The sequence below is a fragment of the Manacus vitellinus genome, unplaced genomic scaffold (genome assembly GCF_001715985.3).
Source record: "Manacus vitellinus isolate BGI_N305 unplaced genomic scaffold, ASM171598v3 scaffold_88_pilon, whole genome shotgun sequence".
Lineage (NCBI taxonomy): Eukaryota > Metazoa > Chordata > Aves > Passeriformes > Pipridae > Manacus > Manacus vitellinus.
Genome location: NW_021940861.1, coordinates 1332497 through 1354458, shown reverse-complemented (window position 1 = coordinate 1354458; position 21962 = coordinate 1332497). Strand labels below are relative to the sequence as shown.

At 45.0% G+C, this 21962-nt stretch overlaps 1 protein-coding gene across 1 annotated transcript; it reads left to right on the top strand.

Moving 5' to 3' along the window:
* The first annotated feature begins 10465 nt into the window (after positions 1-10465).
* PTHLH (parathyroid hormone like hormone) lies at positions 10466-20465 on the top strand. The gene is made up of 3 exons (XM_008929928.3): positions 10466-10566; positions 16059-16481; positions 20421-20465. Exons 1-3 carry the CDS (start codon positions 10466-10468, stop codon positions 20428-20430), a joined length of 534 nt encoding a protein of 177 aa, XP_008928176.2. The 3' UTR covers positions 20431-20465.
* Positions 20466-21962: the final 1497 nt, after the last annotated feature.

The window sequence follows — 21962 nt, the reverse complement described above, 5'->3', positions numbered from 1 at the left end:
AAGCTTTCATCTGGGTGCTTCACCCCTGTATCTTAATCCTCAGCCATTGCAGGCTGGTTATCACCTGCTCTGTTCAGAGTATTGCCCAAATCATCCTCTCCGCAATTTTTTTCAGTGAATTGTAATTTATACCATTCATGGCCTTCTGCTTCCTCCCCCTTCTTTCCTAAAACTACAAACAAACAAAGACATAAGCAAGCCCAAGCTGAAACAATCAACCAAAAACCCCTTATATCCCTCCTTTCAGATCCTTTCACAACTGAACTTTGTTTTACCTGGCTGGTTAGTTCTTGCCGTACTCCCATCTTCGCTACTGGCAATTCCTGCTTTCGCTGCCTGTTCATCCACATCTACCTCACATTCCCCTGTGCTTTCTCTCCTTGTATCCCTTATGCCATTAAGCCATTTCCTTACACACCTGAAGCTTTATCTGCCTTTTTTTATAGACAGTGGGCTGGACTGATGCAGAACTGACTGAAATGGATTCGGATTTAATGTCATCCCATTTGCCCTCTCCCTATTTGCTTGTTTTCTTCCTCTTTTGCAACTTGGCCTTACACTGGATTGTAAAGCAGAAGCTATTTTTGTACCACAGGAATCTCCAGCACTGAGTGCAGCAGAGCCTTGGCTTCCTTGCAGCCTGAAGATGTTCTCTATTGTGCAAAAGCTGCGTAGAAGGTACAGGGGGGTTTGGAGGCCCCAGCACTTGGCAAAACTTAACACGACTGTCTTAGCGCAGCTTTAGTGTGTTTATGAGAAAAGGCCCTAAAATTTAACAAAGATGTTGTTTTGTGTATTCTTAACGTGCACTTTTTTTCTTTTTTGCCAGTAAGTGTATTTTGAGGCGTAACAAGTAAACAGCTTACACAAGCCTGAGCCTGAAGCTGAGCACCTGCAACTCAAATAAGATCATCATTGTTTGAGTCAGGTTTAAATAATTTACTACAAATTGGCTTTCCTATAGGTGTTGACAAGCACATCATCACTACTTACTAATGAGTACAGGATTCCGGAGGTCTGCACAGATATCACACTCCTCCTCAGACTGCGCATGTGTCCCTCGAAACAAAGTATTTCATAAACAAGCACCTGGAGACCTTGATTAAAAAACACCTGCTCTGAAGCTGTTGGGAAGACAGATTGCAGAGTGTGCAGGTGGCCTTCACAGTGTGGGGTGTTGATATTTCTGATATCTGTAGACACTGAAATAAAGTTTGCTTCCCTTCCTCCCACACACAGACCCAACCCTTCATGCTGGTTGGTTTTAGGAGGAGTGTGCCCTCAAAGAGGTGGTTGAGGGAGAGTCTGACACAGATTGACAGTGGCTGCAATGAAAAAAGGGATGAGTCTAACAACCCTGCCTTTGTGGCAGGACAGGCCCTTGTTATTACTGATTGTCTTTTGGTCTGACATTGCAAAAGTAGTGATATTTGGTGAAAAGAGGACAAGGGCATCCCAGGGGTAATTAAGTGATAAGCAACCATCTGGTAAGCTTCACCACCTGTTGCATAATTTTTCCCTTTTCATGCCTGTGACTCCATGGATTGTTAACAAAAGCCTGTACAGATGTAATCAGGTCTGACATCCCCCCTGAGTCCTGCAAGCTCTTTATCTCTATACAAAGGAGATCCCTCAAATTTAATGTCGTTTTTTTCTGGTTAACTGGTCCTGGCACAAGGTTCTCACAGGAGTTTCAGTGCTGTGCTTTGAAAGATGGAAAATAATAAAGTGAGGAAGAGCTCTGTCAGGTTTGGGCACATCTGAAGAATTTCTTCAGTGACTTGGGTCTGAAAGATTTTCCAGAAAGGCCTGGAATAGCCACATACCCTGAGTGACTTAACTCTTTGTGGGAAGCCCAGGAGCTTTTTCTGTCTGTGTGTAGATATAATTTCAAAACTGATTCATCACCCAGGCTGAAGCAAGAAGCTTATCCATGCCTAACTACTGGGCCTTTGCCGAAAGCAACATCAAGCAGATCCCCTTGGTTACTTCAGGCCTACTTGTCCTGCTGCAGAAGCAAGGCTTGTTCAGGAGGGTAATTCAAGTTAGTCAGACAGCAAGTGCAACACTTCAACAGGACAAAGATGGGAAAACCACTTATTTTGTTTCCAACCTGCAAGGCAATTGAGAAATTGAAATATTTCTGATACAATAGAAGCCAACTCCTTGCTGTTACTCTGATGTACAGGTTGAAGCGATGACTACAGCCTCCTTATGTCAAAGCTGTGTATTACAACCTGGAATCTCAGTCCTGCCAGCACAGCAACGTACATATCCTTCCTGGAGCTGTCCTCAGCCTGCACTGAGTACACACTGCTTTGTTTTCACAGGCCTTATGACTACAGAGGCCATCCCTGAGTCATATGGGCAGCTCTCAGAAAACTCCCATGTATTATTCCCTCAAGTATCTTAAGGGCTCAGAACATGGAGCGATTTCTGAAAGAGCAGCAGAACCCAGGAGCTCTGACTGTCACTGTCCAGTCCTGCCCAGAGCCAAAACTCTTCCATCTCCCACAGCCACTGAAATTGCTTCAAGTATCTGGCAGAAACAAAGTAGTGAATATTCCTAGGAAATGAAAAAGAGCTTTTAGAGAGCACCACTTATAGGTCAGACCAAACACAAAGAGTAATATTTCTGGTTTTAAGAGAGATGAAATCTGGAGGTGAAGGAGCAATTAACTTAATCTCAGTGTAAGGCAAGTTGCTATAAGAAACAGTTTCATCATCTTGTGCTAAACAAATAATAGCAAATAACTTTTATAGCTTATCCTTATTTATTTATTCAGGTTAATTGAATTTCACATTTCACATAGTAAATTTAGAACCCTAACCTGCAAGGGTTAATTGAAACTCCTAAAAATGTTCTTGCTCACATCTCCTGCTATTCAAGCTTGTTTTGCATTGTGTCATGGGCAATTCCACAGGCTACATTTCACTATGCATGGCCTGACTGAAGGAAGTCAGGTGGTCATTCCACTTGGTTATTGCAGCTTAAGGTTCACAACCTGTGGGACATCATGTCTGGAGAAGAAACCACATATTCAAAATTTGGAGAAGGGGTGACTGTATAAGATGCTGACCACCATCCAAATGAAGTGAATGAAGAGAACCAGTTTGGCTTCAGTGGGAGCTGGACCGGATCCCATGACTTCTGGGAAGAGTTTAAAGATGTAGTTTGTTCACTGGGAATTAGGGATATGAAAATGGATAATTAATGTGGTATGAAAGATGAGAATACAGGATCATTTTACTTTCATAGGAGCAAAGGAAGGAACAAAGCACATCTGAGTCAAAGCAGAGGATTCACTTAACAGTTCCAGTCATTTCTACTTCTTAAAACAAACAACAAGAAGCAAAAAAGTTCCTGGAAGTCAAACTGGAGATTATCAAAAATAATTAGATTAATAAAAAAAATGTATAAACCAAAGTTAAGTATTTCAGGAATGTTAGCAAATAAAGGCTGTGCTCATGGTAGAGCATGTTAGGGCACATTGGTGTCCAGAATCACAGGCATGAATTCAAGCTTCAAACAACCAGGTTCTTTCCATCAGCCTAGGTGTGGAAAGGCAGCCTGTCTTCTGAGCTGGGAAGTCAAATGAGACTGGATGTAATCCTAAGTGGAACTTTTTCTCATGTTCCACAAGCTAGAGAAATAGAAAAGATCAAATAAAACTGTATCTCAGGAAAGCATACCTTAACCATAGTAGCCCCCAAGTGCCTATGGAAAAGGACAGAATCCCCCCTTTTTTTCAAATAATCTGCAAACCTAAAGCTAAAGAAAGTATGTCTTAACTACACTATCCCTGTGTGCCACCAGAGAAGGAGCCTCCTTCCTTTTTCCTAGGTCACTCCTTCTTTTCACAACTTGCAATTCCCTTCCATTGTTACATCACAGCTGCCTGGACTTCTTCTTGTTTAACCAAGGCTGCTCAGAATAACTGTAAGACAGGATTTTTTCCTTAACTAAACAATATTTTTTCACCCTTTGGAAACTATCAATTCATCACAAATGTAATTGGAAAGGTTGGGATGGGATGGAACTGAGAGAAACCGACAGTCAGGGATTAGGAATGAATCAGAGAAGGGAAGGACTTGAACTCTGCTGTCCCACATCCTAGATGAGTACATTAACCACTAAGCTATTCCAAGGCAGGAGGTGAGTCTGTCTCCTCTCAGAAATGTGTCTAAAGGGCTGGATTTTGTTCCAACATAGTGCAAAAACAAATTGCAAAGCTTCCTCCCCTTCACCCCCCAACTCTTTAAATTGGATTCTTGTTCTCCAGCCAGCCCTGCTTGGTAACAGCTTTGTGTAAGTTAAAAAGACCAGACACATTTCTTCCTATTGATACTTAATAGATATTCAGACACACACACACACACACACACACACACACACACAAAGGAATAAAATAAGAGTCCAATCTATGTTAAAAGATATTGAAAGCTGAAGTCAAGACCAGACCTAGTGAGAGGCAGCCTAAGAACTCAAGGTTTCAGAGCACTAAACGAAAATACATGTACCATCAAAAAAGCATGGTGACTGTTCACAGAATCATGGAATCAACTGGGTTGGAAAAGACCTCTGAGATCATCGAGTCCAACTTTTGACCTAACACCACCTTGTCTCTGCTTGTCTACTAGACCATGGCACCAAGTGCCACATCCAGTTTCTTCTTAAATACCTCCAGGGATGGTGACTCCACCACCTCCCTGGGCAGCCTATTCCAATGCCCAATCACTCTCTCTGTAAAGAGCTTCTTCCTAATGCCCAACCCAAATCTCTCCCGGTGCAGCTTAAGACTGTGCCCTCTTGTCCTACTGCTGGTTGTCTGGAAGAAGAAACCGATACCCACCTCCTTCAGTTATCGGTCCAAATGCCAAAAGCATTTGGAGGGGGTGTGTTCATAAGTCTCCCTTCAGTGGGGCTCTAAACCAGTTGCTGTTTCTTTCAGGTTTCTTCCTTACAGGTTAAGAGTCAAGCAGAGGCTTTGTGGTAGAAACAGCACAGGTGGGATGGATCGCTGTGCCTTTGGAGAAGGGATGGTCAGGGAGCCGGGACTCCTCCCCCAGCCGGAGCCGGAGCCGCAGCGGCAGCGGCAGCGCCCCTCGGGGCCCGTGCCCGGGGCCGTGTCCGCGGGCAGGTGTCCGGCAGTGCCGGAGGAGCGGAGCGGCAGCGGGGCCGCTCCACCATGGACAGCTTCACTGGGGCTGCCCGGCCCCCGCCGCCGGAGCCCGGCCCCGCTCCGCGCCCGCGGGGGACAGCGCCGGCCCCCCGGCGCGGGGATTAATCACTGCCTCTTCGCCCTCGGATCTGGAAGTTATTCCTTTCGGTGTCTACTGGATTCTAGGAACCAGACAGAAGATTTGGCGAAACTCTCAGTTCAGTTCCGTACAGCTTTTCTTTTTTTTTTTTTTTTTTTTTTTTTTAATTTGGCTTCCTCCCCCCCACTCCCCGCCCTTTCTCGAGCTCATTAAATTAAATGCATATTGTCTAAATAAATGGCGCATTGTGTTGAGCCAGGGGAACTCCGGCTGCCCCTCGGGTGGGAGAGGCTGCTCTACTGAGCTGTTCTATCATTCTATCATTCTTTAATAAAGGAGATTAGTGCGTGCAGACGGAGTGCCACGGAACGTCTGGGTCTTGCTGGTGGGGAGGGAAAAAACGGGTTTCTCTTTCTCCCAGAGCAATCTTTTCACTCCACGGGAAGATTACAGCATCAAACGTGGGCTAAAGAGTTTCTCGTCTCTGACGGCCACCGGAGAGTCAGAGGAGAGGGGACAGAGCTGGGGACAGCGGAGTGCAGCAGGGCTGGGTTGCGGGCAAGAATGAATGTGTGCTAGAAAGTTTGCCTCTCTCTGCAAGCAATCGTGTTTGCTACCAGTTGCACAGCAGCCTTGCCCTCAAGCCCACCCTGGGAGCCTTGGAAAAACTCTGGGCCTTTGCACCTCGCCTGCAGAGAGCTGCGCTCGCTGGCTTTGAACCTTCCTGGATCAGAGAGGTTGTGCAAGTCTTAGGGGATTTCTGGTCCTCGTAGGACGAGTGCAGCAATCACTGATGTGCCGCTCCCTTCCCTTCCCCGCCAGCCTCTCCAGCAGTCAGCACGCCTGTGTTTTTTTTGCTGAACACCATTTTTTCCACCCTGGAAAGGCTGGGGAGGTTAAACTCCCTGTCTGAACCGAAGCCCTGGACGAGTGCAACTGAGGTTATAGAAATCCGGGAGGGGAAATGACGAAAGTGCTTTATTGTGAATAAAACAAGAGGGAGGAGGGAGAGGCGGAACTTCACAGAGGTGAAGGATGGGAAGTTTGCAGAGCTGAGGATTTAGTCCGTCTCTGAGCACCGAGTGGGAGTTTAGTCATTATTTTCCTCTGTCCGCCTGAGGCTGCAAGGGCACCTCCTCCCCAGTGAGCTGAACCCACTTGATGGCTTTTGTTTCAAGGGAACGTTTCGCTCCCGAGAGGCTTCTGAGGGGAGCCCTGTCACACGCCCGCCCGCAGCCTCTGGCCCTATTCCCCGCTCGGGAATTACGTGCCAAACCCGGAGCAGGGACTTATCTTCCCAGCCAAACTCCCAGGTCGACTTCCTCGTAGGAAAGCTGATTTATGCCTGTTTATACGTAGGAAAAAGGAGGCAGAAGCCAAGTGCGGCATCCCTCCAAAATCTCATTGTCTTTGAGGTGGGAAGACGGGAGAAAGTGGAGGCAGAAAACCTAAAATGCTAAGGTTTGCCTTATCGTGGCAGAGAGGGCTCGACCAGAAAGGCAAACACAGGGTTTTGCTTCACCTCCCCGCAGCTGAAGCCTTTTCCAGGTCCAACAAAACGACCGGTTCCCTCCGTGCGTCCCGGCTGGGAAAACAACCAGCCACCGCAAGCTCCTCGCCTTGGTGTGGAGCCCTGTCGTAACCGAGGCCCCGGCAGGTGAAACCCGAACAAAAGTGTGGCTTTTCCTCGCTCCTGGACCCGGGGACAGCCGTGCCCGGGGATGTCCCGTACGCACAGGTGTGGAGACGGGAACAGTGCCAAAAGCATCGCTCCGCCGGTCCTTCCTCTCGTCCAGCGTCATCTTCTGTCACCCCTCCGAGGCCAGGGGACACCCGGAGCTGCCAGGGCGGAGCGGCCGGGCCGGTGGGGCGAGATGCTGCAGGTGGTGGTGGGTCCCTCCCGGGAGCCGCTGACCCGGGTGCGCATCTCCCGTCGCATCCCGGGCGCCGTCCTGCGGGGAAGGGCGGGTTCAAACTCTGGGTGAGGGGATTTTTCTCCCCATCCTGCCACGGCGGAGGGCTCAGGCTTGCGGTGAGGCTTGGTACCAGGAGTTTGCTCACGGGTTAAGCATTTGTGTAGGTGGCAGGTGAAAAAGCACTGCGCCGGTTTTTGGAGATGACAGTCTTCAGCGGGGGGCGGGGGGACAGAGGGGGCATCGTAGAATGGTATGATAATACGTCTCCTAAACGGGTTTGGCACTGCTCAGTTCCTGCCGTATTAGAAAAGCCATAGGTTTTTTTTCCTCTCTCCTTCCCCCCCCCACCCCAAGCCCACTGAGGCAGAGATGAGGCAAACTCAGCCATAGGAAGGTACTTAGTGATGTCACAAGTTTGGTCTTTTCAATAAAAGCAATGGAGAAGGGTCTCCTTCACTATATATATTAGGAGAATCTTCTGTTCTTCATAATAAAAAGAGCAGCAAGGGGGAAAAGCACCTGCTTTAACACCCTTTTTCTCCCTAACCTGTTGCAGGCAGAATAAAAAAATCTGTAGGGTCGGATTTATTTTGAAAAGTATTACCTTTTTTTTTCCATTTAACTTTTTTTTCTTTTTTTTTTTTTTTCCTTTTTCTTAAACATAGAACATAATTTTGGAAGCGATTGCTGAGAAGATCAACCACTGTTGGCCAGGGTGATCCCTAAGAGGCACAGACAGCTGTAACTCAAGGAAAAGGTGAAGTAATAAACTGTGAAGAAACTTCAGTATTCTGAGTTTATGAAGGCTATTTATTTCCTGAGTCTGTAAGGGTTGGTGTGTGTTGGGGTTTGAAGTTCTTTTTTTTTTTAAATTTTAATTTCTAGGGGAAGGGAAATTCTAAAAATATTTGATGGACGTTTTACCTTTAAAAGAGCAATAGACTTATGAGTGCGTGGGGGCTGTTTTCAGGGGATCTCGCAATTATTTTTAATTAGTCGAAAGGGCAGTGTAAATCAAAGAAGCCTATTAGCTATACATTTTAATTTATAGCCTGCCAGGTGTTCAGGGAATTTATTTACAGCATAAACGATTTAATGTTTTCACCATGATTTCTATTTCAGCTCTTATGTTGTCGGTTTTATTTGCCTGTGTGGTGTGGAATTTGGCTAAGGAGCTCGGCTTTTAAATTGTGGCAGCAAGTGTCTTTTAACGCAAAATAACCTGCAGGTAGAAAAATGCTCTGCCTTGCACCCAAGCTTTCTCCGGAGAGCCTTCCTTAATTCGGGAAGAGGCTGAGAAGGAGCAACCAGCCGGCACGCCTCATTGTTTTGTTGTGGCTTGTGAGGGTGTTGGGAAAGCATTCCCTGTAAATCAGGCTGTCAGCGGCAGCAACCAGCGACCCCTTTGTGCTTGGGGGCAGCGGCGGTGCCCGCGGGAAGGTCTCTCGGGGGATTTCTGCGGGACGCGGAGGCTGCGCGGCCGCGGAGGGCTGGGGGGGTCCTAGGATGCTGCCGGGACGGAGCTGGTCTCCCCAGGTGTTCTCTGGCACTGCACGCGAAGCCTGGCCTCTGCCGTCGAACAGGAGGACATCGGCGTGCAGGGTATCCCCCTCTGGAAGAGCCACCGAGGGGGTGGGGGCAAGGGGCGCACCAAATTCCCCGGCTCTCTCCTGGTACCTGACTTGCAACAGCCGCGGGCAGCTCCTTGCGCAAACAGGCTGGAGAAAGGGGCGGATTGGGTTACCTTCGGTTTTTACATAAGTGTTCTCCCGTGATGGAAAAATTTGGTCCCTCCGCCGGGGGGTGCGGGGGGTGACCGGCCGCGCTCCCGCCGCTCCGGGCACCGCTGTCCCCGCAGCCTCGCACGGGAGCGCAACCTGACACAGAGGTTTGCAACGCCCTGGCCAGGCTGAAGGGGGGCGAAGTGGAAGAAGAAGAGAGAGAGGAGGAGAAAACTTTCCACTAGTTTACTTTTTTGGCCAGGAGCGTCTGTGTTCATAGACGGCGAGTCCTTCCCCCAGCCCTCCTCCTTTGCCCCCCACCCCCTCGCTAGCGTACAATTAGCATCATTAGGGTTCGACCCTCCAGCTAATAGGGGAAAGGCGACCAACCACGGTAGGTGCGTGAAAGGAAAGACCGCAACAATCCCGGGCAGGCGTTTGGGGCTTGAGCTAAAAAGTGCCCCCACCGATGGCGGGATCGCCCTGCTACGGTAGGGGAGGCGCTGAGCTGGGGGTAAACACAAAAAGGGAGAGCTGAAGGGGAGAGAGAGAGAGAAACCCGACTGCAGGAGATGCGAAGAGCTTGGCCGGAGTCCTTGGGGTCCGCTGCGTGCATGCGTTGTCGGGTGTTTCCCTTTCTTCGCTCCCTTTTGATTCCGGTCCCGGGAAGCGCTTATTTCTAGTCTCCGTTTTGGCTGTGGGTATCCCGCCCAGGCTCTCGCTCTCTCCGCACATATTCCTAGGGCGCCATCTCTTTGCAAAACCCTCCGTCCGTCCGCAGGTCTCCCAGGGGCTGCTTCAGAGCGTGTGAACATCGCAGGCTCCAGCCCCATCCAACCTGCCGAGCCAAGCATGATTCCCAGCCCCCGAGCCTCCCCGGGCTGCCGCTCCTCTCAGACCTCTCGGGCTCTCCAGCTAGGCAGCGACCTCTGCTTGAGTTCCCTCTCCTTGTCACAGTTGGGGACCAAACTTTGCGGAAGCTGAGGACGTGAACCTGACCCTTTTTTTTTTTTTTTTTTTTTTTTTGGAGGTATATTAGAAGACAGATGTAGAGATGCATCCCCCCTCTCGCCTCAGTCTGTGTGTGTTTGTGTGTGTCCGCGAGTGTGTTTACGGAGAAGCAGGCAGCTGAGCTGACTTTTGCGAATCTTTCCTTATCTGCAGAGAGGGTTTCTCCTGTAGCATAAAGACCTGAGACAGTGGCTTAGCGGACTAGAATTGAACAGGGCTCAGGGAGCGAAATGGACCCGCTCTCTAACCCGACTCAAATGTGAGCTACATGCTTTTTTGACTAATACCGAGAGAGATCTTGCCTTCGGGCAGCGAGAGACAGAGAAAGAGGGAGGGAGGGAACGAGGGAGGGAGGGAGAGAGGGAGAGGCAGACAGCAAGGAAGGGAGAGAGAGTGAAGTTTGGAAGGAGTGAGCGGAGAGCTCAGAAAGTTTGTTTTTCCTTCAGAGCTTCGGAGCTGGTAGAGAAGAGAGGACTGCTTGAGGACGGCGCTGGCGCATGTGTCCCTCGGGACTGACCTCCCTTTCCTTGCAGGTTTTAAGCCCCGGAGGATACAATGTTCACTAAACTCTTCCAGCAGTGGAGTTTCGCGGTGTTCCTGCTGAGTTATTCTATGCCCTCTTACGGCAGATCAGTAGAGGGGATCAGTCGCAGACTGTGAGTTTCTTTTATTTTCTTTTCCCCTTTATTCTCCCTCTCTGCGGTGGCGGTGCGGGTGAGGAGGGAGGCGGCCGGGATCCCCCGGGACCGGCGGCGGGAGTAGCCCGGGAGGATCCACAGCCTCCAGCAGCGCTCCCGGGTTACCTGCCCCAGGTGCTCACCGGCGGTGCCTCAGCGCCAGGTGGGGGGATTTGGGGCAGGGAGAGGGCAGGGATAGGGCGCTTCGCAGCTGCCTCTGACCTTACAAAGCTTTGGGGAAGGAGGTGTGAAAACCGAGGGTCTCCTCTTCCCGGGGGAGCGGCAGCGCAGCTGCGTGTTTGTTGTGCTATCGCCCGCGTACCTTTCGGCGTCCGGGGAGGTCCCTCGTAGGGAGCATCCCGGTTCATCAAACTGCTGTATGTTACACTAAATAACATGTATTTCTTCGGCACTGGCACAGAGCCAATATTGATAAGGGCAGGGGAGACGCAGAAGTGAGGGCCATCACGACACTGAAGTGCCGAACAATTTCTTTGGATTTCTGCCACTTCAGAAAAAGAAAAAAATCCAAAGGGAGTCCAGTGTCTTACTCGGAGGCAGAAGAATATTTTTTGATAAACGGTAGTGTAACTTAAGACAGTCTGTTCAGGAAATGACCTTTTTGCTCCTTCCAAAATAATCAGCATGGTTTATACTAATACCCGTACGCAAAGTGCAGGAGAAGCCACTGGGCTGATGTAGGAGCAGCTGCCTCACACATCTAACTCGCTGGCTTTCTCTGGACTTGCATCAGGAAGAAACACCTCAGTCATGCTGTGGAGGGCTGTATTGTTACTCAGTTCAAAAGGAAGCCAAGTTGGAGAAAGAGTGTTGGAAAATCCGATCACAACTTACAGGGAAACATGACACAGCAAAAAATTTCAGATGGGTTTCCTTGTAAATGTTTTATTACATACAAGATCTCCAAGTGGCACTTCCTCTGCCATTTAAGAAAAAAAAAAAAAAAAAAAAAAAAGAGAAGCCAAACCAAAAATCCCCCAGGTGAGTGACTTCAGACACACCTAAAGTTTGGCACCAGGCAGACAGCTATTACAAATCTCCTACAGCAAATTGTGTAGAACATGTTATTGCTGATAATGTTACAGTGTATTCTTCTCAGCCTATTAATGCTTAGCTGTTTTGTACTCCTACAAGCTATTCTTGAGCTATTTCTTTCATTTGAGACAATTTCATTCTCTGGATACAGACGAACTAAACTTCAGCTTAAGAAAAAAAGAAAATTGAAGTGCAGTCAAATGCTGTTATTTTCTTGGATAGGAAACTCTGAACTGGATCTAAGCCAAATTTGGTTGTTTTTTAGGAAAAAAAAAATTAGATTTGCTAAGAAACACTCTTTCTCTTTTTGAAGTTAGCAATGTTGAAACACTTGTTTTTAAAAGTCAGGATTACAGGTCTTCCCAACCTTCCCATTCTGTCCTGGCAGGGAGAAAAAAAGTGGAAGTTAACCAGTGAAAATGCATTTCCCAGCTCCCTCTTTGCTATGGTGTGTAAAACACACACACAAGAAACCAGTTAGCTGTCAGCCAGTGGCATTCACGTAGTTTTGTTTGTGGACGCAGCACAAACACAGACACCACACTCAAACATGTGTCCTGTTTTAATATCACCACAAACCATTCCTAGAGTTAATGGTTAATAACTCACTTAAGCCTAGAGGTATTTTTTTTTTCAGTCAAAGGCTTAAACCAGCAGTGGATGAAAATACTGTAGCACATTATTATAGACATGCAAAAATAATCAAAATTACATAGGCCTAGTTCTAGAGACTTCTCTGAGGCAAATCTCCCATGGAAAGCAATAGGAAATTGTCCCAAGAAAAGATTTCCAGACATATTATTTGTTATAAGAATCCTTTAGCTGCTAAAGAACTTCTGAGAAACACAGTAATGCCTCAAAGTGAAATTAGATATTTTTATCAGCGTGCCCAGACACTGCAGCATCATGTCCCCAGATGTGTTCAAAATATTTTTCCTACCCTGAGATAGGTTGAGCAGATTTCACTCCCTTTGGAGTCAGTGGCAAGGGCACTCAAACTCCAGACAGAGAGCTGACTGAACCCTCTCCAGTTATTTTGCTGAATTTATGATCAGACCCAACATGGACAGTCAAGGATAATAACAGTTAAATAAGAGCAACTCCCTGAGATAGAAAGTTGTTGCTTGAAGAATGTTGCCTCTTAGTAACTCTAGATATCTCAGGCAAAAAAAATGAAGGAGGAATGTGCCTGAACAGAACAGCTTATCTGGAAGTACATGAAGTCGGGATAGTCACAAGTTATGGATTTCTACTGTTTTCCTCATGATGGGACATTAAGTCTTATTTGTACATAGTGTGCTTGGATACAGTAATTAGTTTGGATACTCTGGTCAAATACAAACCATCAACATCCTTCTCTGGAAAGTGCCTGCCACATGTAACTTTAGCATTTACTGCACTTGGTTTGGGTACAGTCTCCTTTTCATTGGATGAGAAGTGCATGATGAGAAGGATGGAAGGGACCTCTAGTGGGTCATCTTAACCCTAACAGCCAAATTTTTTTTCATATCATAGCCCATATGTGAGTACAATCATTCTGGTTTCCACTGCCTTCCACACCCTCTGTGTATGTGCGTGAGATATTGTTGATATCTCCAACTTACATCAGTCTTCTTGGGCAAGTATTTCTCCATGATTTACAAACATAGGAGTTGTTTGCATAACTGAAGCAGAAGGAGGCAGAAGGTCAAAGAGATAGGTATCTACCACATCTTCTTTGTTTCAAGGAGATTTTTGATCTAGAGCCTACAAAGGAAGCTGGTAGGCAAAATGTAATCCTTAAGTCTGGCTGAGTAATAGAAGTCATGTGAAATGTAACACTACGTAATGTTATACAATCATCTGGAATAACAGAATGTTATTTGGGGCCAGACTGGATGCTAAATATCATACAGACATTTAAACAGAAACCCACCCTCTTTGGCACACTAACCCCTCACAACTCAATCCCTGCATTATTTTGAAAATACACACTGAAGATGTAGGTCTTGTAATGCTCTGTGACTGCCTTGTGTGTACTGGAACCAAATGTTTAGGTTTCAGTTCTGTAAGATGGAATAGGTTTTCAATCAAGAGGACTTTAATAACAGGCTTTGGAGATTCAAGATTTTGTCACAGTGGGTAAATTGACCAAATACATATTACAGGATTAAGGCAGCTTTAGGTTGTCTGTGGTAGAAGGAATTATCCTTGGTAGTTTACAAGAGGCAGTAGGAAAGCTTTGCTCATCACATGAGACATACTCTTTTAGACTCAGCAAAGCACTGAGATTTTGTATGCTTTCTATAAACTAGAAGAGTGAAAGCAGCACTGCATTTCCCATGCAAATTTCCTGGGAAAACACATTACTGAAGTTAGGAATGTAACATGAGCCACAATAGACAGCTTGACAAGCAGCACAGAGGTACACCACTCAGAGGAGTCCAAGGTGCTCGTTCTAGAAGTGTACTTGCCAATCAGACTGACCTTAATGAGAAGGTTGTTAGAGATGGCTATTGGAGAGCTTCAGTGGTCAAAAGAATTCTTCTGGGAGAGATCATGAGCTTGTGTTAATGGTCACAGCTGCCCTGAAGAGAAAGACACAATATGGATTCAGCCTAGTATTATCACATTGCATTTTTACTTAGGGACATTGAGTTGAAGGGCACAAAATATTTGCCCTAAAGACTGAAGTAATTCAAAACTGATTTTGGGACACTTAAAACACAATGATTGCATGTGTGCTGACAAACCTCAGCATATCTAGACCTGATTTTGAGCAAGATTTTTAGTCACCTTACACTCTCATTGTGCAACAGAGGAAAGCTGCTGTTTGAATTTTTCACTGGGTAACAGATGTAGTATCACCTGAGCCCATCATTTGAACCCAATACTCAAACAGTACAGTCCTACAGAGACAAAAAGTGAAGAGGACGCTCTTAAACCAATGTTACTTGAAGTTGCCAATTTTAAATAGCTCTACTGTTGATTAAGTCACAAATCTAAAGAGACTGAGTAAAGGGACTGAGAAAGTGCAGAACACTCCCAAACATTTAGCATTTTGAAACCTGGTAATATAGCAGGAAAATGAGAGGTGGGATGGAAGGAAGGAATATTCACTCACGATTATGTGTCTTCTTCCAGTTCACCCACATGCAGAAACAACTTCTTATCCAACTAACTGACCAAATGATTATAGGATAGGCAAGGCAGTGAATGGATTTTCTTTGGCCAGTAAGAATCCAGTCACATGCAGTACCCTGATGCAAGAGGAGAGAATACATAGCCAAAATCTGCACACTGAAGCAGGGTAATTGGAAGGATAAACTGTATCATAGCATTCTTGGGAACACAACTAAAATCTGAGCTTGTGTTCTTTCTGTGGTTCACAGTGCAGCTGTGTGTCTATTCCACATGAGGAAAAGGCATGTATTTTCTTACAGTTATTTATTATCCAGGTGCCACTTGTATCTTCTTTCCTCAGATGTTTAATACATTCTTTGCCAGCACAACATCTCTAAAAGACAAATAGCTAGTCATCTCCCAGTTCCTCGAAAACAAGACAGAGCTCAGTGTACTAAAAGGTCATGATGAACTCTGGAAAAAGCGCTCGAACAAAATCAGGATGCTCTTGAAGAGCTCCTGAAGAGGGCCAGCACGAAACTCCAGCAGCACAGCAGACAAGAAATTTGGCCCCAAAGTTCACACTTAAAGCAATACTAGGAAGGCACCTAAACCCATAATTAGGCACAAGTGGCCAAACAGTAAATCAACAGGCGTGGCTGAGGCTTATCTCTGCGGATGCTCCTCTGCCTCCCTGGATAGCTCATTACGGACTGAAGTGCCCATGCTTTAGGCGCCCCAATTTGAATATTTTTCCATGACACTCCTGCAATTGCACATACATAAATTTAGAAATGAAATGCACTTTTGTGTGTTTATTTATGTTTTTGAAGTATGTGATTGAGCAGAAGGAAATTATTAGAATGATGCGATATAAACACTGCTTCCGGCTCCAGCACAAGTACTTGTTATTCCCCCTCTTGCTTGAGTGCAGTGCTCCATTATCCAACCCTTTAGTTTTTCTATCTCTGACAGCTGCCTTCCTGCTTTTACTGCCTGAAGTGTGATATATTAAGAGTCATAATGCTTTCCTAGAACAGAGCAGTGACTAATCCAGCTCCAGGTCCAGTGGTGTGTGATTGGTCAGCTGAGAATTATTACCCTCTTAGGTCTTTCCCTTCTCTGTAGGGAGCAGCTACTCTGAGAAACAGGACTTGCTCCAGCAGTCTGACTTAACTGGATGTCTCCAAGCCTTGGAGCTGGTACACAGCCACTGTGGTCACCATGGCCAGAGATGAAAGTTGCTCTGCCAAGTACTGGGCAATAACCAAATCCTAAATATTTTTCCCCCCTCCCCTTTTCTCTTTCTTTAGCAAACGGGCCGTATCAGAGCACCAGCTATTGCATGACAAGGGCAAGTCAATCCAAGATTTACGAAGAAGAATATTCCTTCAAAATTTAATTGAAGGTGTCAACACTGCAGAAATCCGCGCCACGTCGGAGGTGTCCCCTAACCCTAAGCCTGCTACCAACACGAAGAACTACCCTGTCCGATTTGGCAGTGAAGATGAGGGCAGATACCTAACTCAGGAGACAAACAAATCACAGACCTACAAGGAGCAGCCCCTGAAGGCGTCAGGGAAGAAAAAGAAAGCAAAGCCTGGAAAACGTAAAGAGCAAGAGAAGAAAAAGAGGAGAACCCGCTCAACTTGGCTAAATTCTGGCGTCTATGGAGACATCGTGACTGAGAGCCCACTCTTGGACAACTCTGTTACTACACATAATCACACTTTAAGGTAATTCTGCTATATCCTTTTGGAGACCATACCATATATTTACTGAAATTGTAATCCTTTGGTGAGAGAGGCCAAGGCCTTGCTCAAACCTGGAGTAACAGCAGATCTTTACACTCATAACTGGGGGGGGGCTTTTCAAGCACTGCACATCTCAAGGGGCTTTCTGAAGGTAACTGCCCCTTGCACTTTGCAGGATGACAAAGTCTTACTTTCCTTTGACACACAATTCAAGTAGACCACTTCATGCCAAAATGTGCTTCCTGAGGCTGAGTAGTAAGTGATTTCTGCAAAAAGAAAGCACACCACAGCCACTGAAATTTCCTTTTCTGCTTTAACCACAGCATCTCTCACATCATATCTTGGTCCCACACTTTGGGCCTGAGCAGATTGAAAGCTTTGACTTTTATTTAAGCCTTTGCATCTATAAAATGGCAAAGTTTTCTCTCTTCCCTCTCAACACCTCCCCTTTTTGGCAACTTTCCTACCCTTACTTTACAGGTTTTCATTTTACTGTTTAACCTTAGGGGAGAACATGGAAAAATTTTCTCTTAGCAATATCTGCAGACAACGTAGACCAGCCTTTCACCATGAACTTTTCCCTGCCACTGGGACTTTTTAATTCAGCTCCATCTTTCTGCCAACTCATGAAACAATTACATTACTGCTGAAAAATGTTTAGCATTGCTCTTGGAGAGAGACGTGCTTCCCTCATGTATGACAGTGCAGGGTTTTCAGGGCAGTGGTGAGCTGGAGACATCAGCCCAAATGTCCCAAATGACTCATCCACTCACAGTTGTTTCATCTTGGGTGGAAGTCCACACATTTGCAGACAAAGCCAAGGAGTCCACTCCTCAGTTCTCCTCAGATGTTTGCATTTTTAACAGCAAAACTCCCACCATTTTCTCTCCTCCTCCCCTTCACTTCGGCAGAATATAGACGTAAGAGAAGTGCCACTTACAGTAAATCCCTTAGAAAGACATGCTGGCTGCAGGATTTACTAAAATCCAGTTTTGGGTTAAGCTTTACAGGCCACAGTTTGCAATGTGCTCCATGGTCTCAACTCCTGCTGGCCTCTAGAGGAGTTACTGGAATTTGGGGCTGGCACTCAGTGTCCCAGACCATAAACCAGTCAGCAGGGCTGGAGCAGGTAGGAGTGAAGTAAGAGAGGCCAGTTTGTCTCAGCACCTCAGGAAAGGCTGAGACTTCAGGGCTCCGGTCAGGAGGTGCCTGACCTTTCAACAGGTGTCAAGGAACTGTGTTGGTCAGTAAATAACACGTCTTCAGCACATAGAAATCTTAAATATAGGGGGAAAAGGTCCCAGGAAATTTCAACTGTTACTTCTTTTTCTTACTATGCTGTCTTTGGTTGTACATCCAATGGAATATATAAAAGAGCTACAGGCAGAACCCTGTTGATTTTCCTAGTTCAGCCTTTCTGTTTGAAGTATGGTTGGATGGATGAAGGATCTCTACTGTAGAGGCTGCTGAAGGCAGTTCACCTTTACCTTGCTGATATTATCATCCAAGATGCAGTATTTCTTCAGGGTAAGAAGCAGATCCCCATGGAGAACCTATATTTTAGATACTTCATTGAAGACTATTAAACAAAGAGAATACATTAAACAAGGAAAACAGAATTTCTCCTTCACAAGTACAGAGCACAATATGTTGGTTTAGCTTGTAAGAAACTGTTGGTACACAAGCTTTTAGTTATCCCAGATATAGGATATATATCCAAAAGGTATGATTTCTACACTTTAAATGAAAGTGAGTCCCAACTCCCTGACTCCCTTTAGATGGGAGAGTCAGATCCAGTGCAGTTGTCTAAGCAGTTGTTGGCACAAGGTGGGCAAATACAGTTTAGACAGAGGGATGGTCACATCTGAGCGAGGTTGATTCCTCAGCTGAAACAGGAACTTCTACCCTACTGCTGGTGGGGGGCAGGGATGGTGTGTGCAGGCAAGATTTCTATATGCTCCACCAGTAGAAGGTGCTTTTGTTGCATCCCTAAGGTCAACTGCAGCTTAGGAGAAGCATCATTACTTTACAGAGAGGAAGTGGACATGCATAATGCAGCAAGGTAAATGTCAAGGAAGTGCAAAGATAAACTTTAGGCAGGCCTTTCACTGTATCTCTGTGCTTCTTTTCTGCTCAACACCCCAAATTAAAATCTTCGAACCAATTCTCTCAGCTCAATCTTGATAACAAAATTATGGGTTTAGGTCAGAATAAAAGGACAAAAATAATGTCATCTCTAGATCTTTTGACTTACCACAATAAGGACCTCATAAAAGAAGCCAGTCTTGCAAAATCTGGGACCAAATCACAGAAGGCAGCTTGCAAGTTATCATTAGTACAAAGCCCATTGTCAAGATGTGGCTTAGCTTAAATTCTAAAACAAAGGCTAAAATCCAGGCCAAATAAAAAATGTCACCCTCTTAGAAATAGGCCTGAGTAGTGCAGACACACATTCATACACAGCTGTGCTCTATGAAGTATGTACCATTGTTATACTTATTGTAATATATGCTGGATGTATCCTAATATTACTAGTTAATTATTAAGGACCTTCATGCTGGCATTTCCATTCCAGGCTCTTCAAAATTATTTTTCATGGACATTTCATCTATACTCCCATTTCAATTCAATTAAGTTGTCCTTACTTAATTTCCTGAGAAACCTTTCAAACGAGTAAACTCCCCAACATTAAATGTAGTCTCAGTTCCAATGCACCCATTAAAAAACCCCTCTAAAACTCTCCAGGATTTGATTTGCTTTGTGCCTCACACCCACACACTTCTACCCACAGCTCTTGGTGATCAGTCCAGCAGCAGAGCAAATCCCACTCCATCCTATAGCTTCACATTCCACCCCATAGCTGTTTCCCAGGGAATCATTAAAAAAATGTGCTGTTCACAGGGACAGAAGGGAAAACCACCTGACCTTTCAGCATTTCCTGCAGCACCCCTAAGCAACTTAAAATAATATTACAGTGTAAGCAATATAGGACAGGAGCAGGTAGGAGCAGGCTCTGGTTTTGTTCTCATGCCTTCATAAGGAAGACAGGAGTAGAGAACTCATCCCAGAAGGCCAACATCCCTTAGAAAACTCCCAGATCTCAGGACTAATTGTTTCAGCTTGGACTGAATCCAACAGGAGTTAGAGCTTAACACAAGAAGATGCTTATTTTCTTTCAGGACCAAGTTTTTTTGCTCACAGAGGGAAAGTTTCAGGATTATAGCCTTTTCACTCATCCAAGCACTCCAAGGGGCACTCTATCAAAGGGTCTGCTCACTCCAAGACCTGAGCATCTTTTCCTGCATATCCTCATGTATGTGACACCCCAGAAATATAGAGACCCTTGTCTAGAGCTGGCCTATCAGTGACAAAAAGGGACTAAATAAGCTTAGTGGCACTGTTTTAATCACATCCAAGTCTGGCATCACACTCAACCATTTAACACAGCAGGAGCAGGATTGCCACATTGTTAATAAGGACTTTCTTTTCAATATATTTAAAATCAAATTCTCATTTCTCCAACTGTATTTTTTTCTTTTTAGCACTAGGCATATTTATCATAGGGTGATACAATTCTTGTACTTGGAGCACTCAGGAATCTTCCAGCATATGACTCTAAAAAAACCTAGAGCCCCTTTCTGTTACTCTGAGCGTACAGTACAGTGCAATAGATGGCCTCAGTGTTGTGACAAACTGTAGGTCATCATACTGATGGATGAGTTGCATTGAAGAAAATATAGTGGAGGTCCTAAAGAGGTATCTACAGCTGTAATATTTTTAAACAGGCCCTATTATTGCAAATGTTTACTTGCAAGGCATACCTGTCATAGTATGTGACACTTTTGCTATTAATTTTATGTACATGTCTTTGAAGTGAAAATTAATTTTTCTATTTTTTCTGTCCTTTTTTTTTCTTTGCAGGAGGCGCTGACATTTTCAGCAAGAGATTTTCTGAAGACATATTGCAGTATTCTGTAATAGTGAACATATGGGAAGTATTAAAATATTTATTACCTGTAAATATTGTAAATGCTCAGAATAAAACCTTTTTCCCCCATTGCTCTCTGAAACTGCACATTTGGTTATTGTGAATTTTCCTTTTTTTTTTTTTTTTTTTTTTTTGGCTAAGGCTAAGACAATTATTATTGTCACATCTACCATAATTTATTTTGTTGACTGGTGTATTTATTTTGTGAACATATCTTGGTGCTGCTGACTTTCTATATTTTTTGTAACATAATGCACTTTAGATATACATATTGAGTACATTGATAACTGACATAAGATATTCCTGGTTTGTGGTTGATTTCAATGAATGCCTACATACCATTGTTCAAACTGATTTTCCTCTGTGCATGTATAATAGCAGTATTTTAAAATTTGTAAAGAATGTCTAATAAAATATAATCTAATTAAATCATGACTCAGAAGGAAAAATGTGTCCTTTAGGAATTTCAAGAGCAGGAACACTATTTTTTATTTACTACATTTGCAAATTGTTTTAAATTTAATGTGTTTACATTGGTTTAAATGCCCACATTTTCACATTAGCTTTTACTTAAAAATCGCTCAGAACATATTTTGTTCCAGTGCTCTATTTCAAGTCAGATGAACAACCTGGGGGTACAGTCTTATAGCTCAGACACTGCTGCAGGGAAAGTAGATTCCCAACCTTTCCAGCCCCCATCCCTGCCAAGGCTGAACGCTGCACTCTCCAAATTGGAGCCTGTGAAAAGCTGCCCCGGGGGATGCATCACTTAGTGTGCTCTTGGAAGGTGCTCACAGGTCACACCCCGTAGCCTTGTTCAAAACTAGACAGATGCTCAGTGTCCTCAGCTCCCAATACCTCTTCTCAAAGCTGCAAATATCTGAGTAGAGTCTCAGCTCCTCATGCTTTGCAGCCACCTTAAGTTAATGTGTGTGTGTGAGGGAAAACCCTGTTTCCTGGGTGAACATATAAAGGAAAGAAAAAACGGGAACTGCAGTAGGTGACACATCCCAAGGTGCTGTTGCGTTGCTTGAATAACTTTTGCCCTCTCCCACCGCAAAGCCTCAGGTGGCTCTGGTTCCAAAACACATCTGCATTAATTTTACCTTTGCCCAATAGCCATAGATAACAGCAGTTAAGGGAGAGACTACCTTCAGTACTTCACGGCCACTTGTTGAAGAAAACATGAGGAAAAAAATACGATCTATCACTTTTCCTAAAGTGAACATATGAGCCCTGTTTCTTATCCCTTTCACCACCACCCACGTGTTAATCAGAGCAGCTGCTGTGGGGGCAACCTGAATAAAGGAGATTGTTTCACGGAGATATCTGCGCTTTGCAAAATCCTACTGAATTTCCTCTGTCTCACCCCTTTAATACCAGCAACATCAGAAAAATGCAAGCATGGAAAAACAAATTACAAATCCTGGGAATTTTAAGATAGTTCTTGTAATTTTTGTTGTTCTATTCTGCAG

Coding starts and splice junctions, on each gene's coding strand:
- PTHLH (XM_008929928.3), top strand. CDS start 10,466: ATGTTCACTAAACTCTTCCAGCAGTGGAGTTTCGCGGTGTTCCTGCTG. Junction 10,567..16,058: donor GAGGGGATCAGTCGCAGACT/GTGAGTTTCTTT, acceptor CTCTTTCTTTAG/CAAACGGGCCGTATCAGAGC.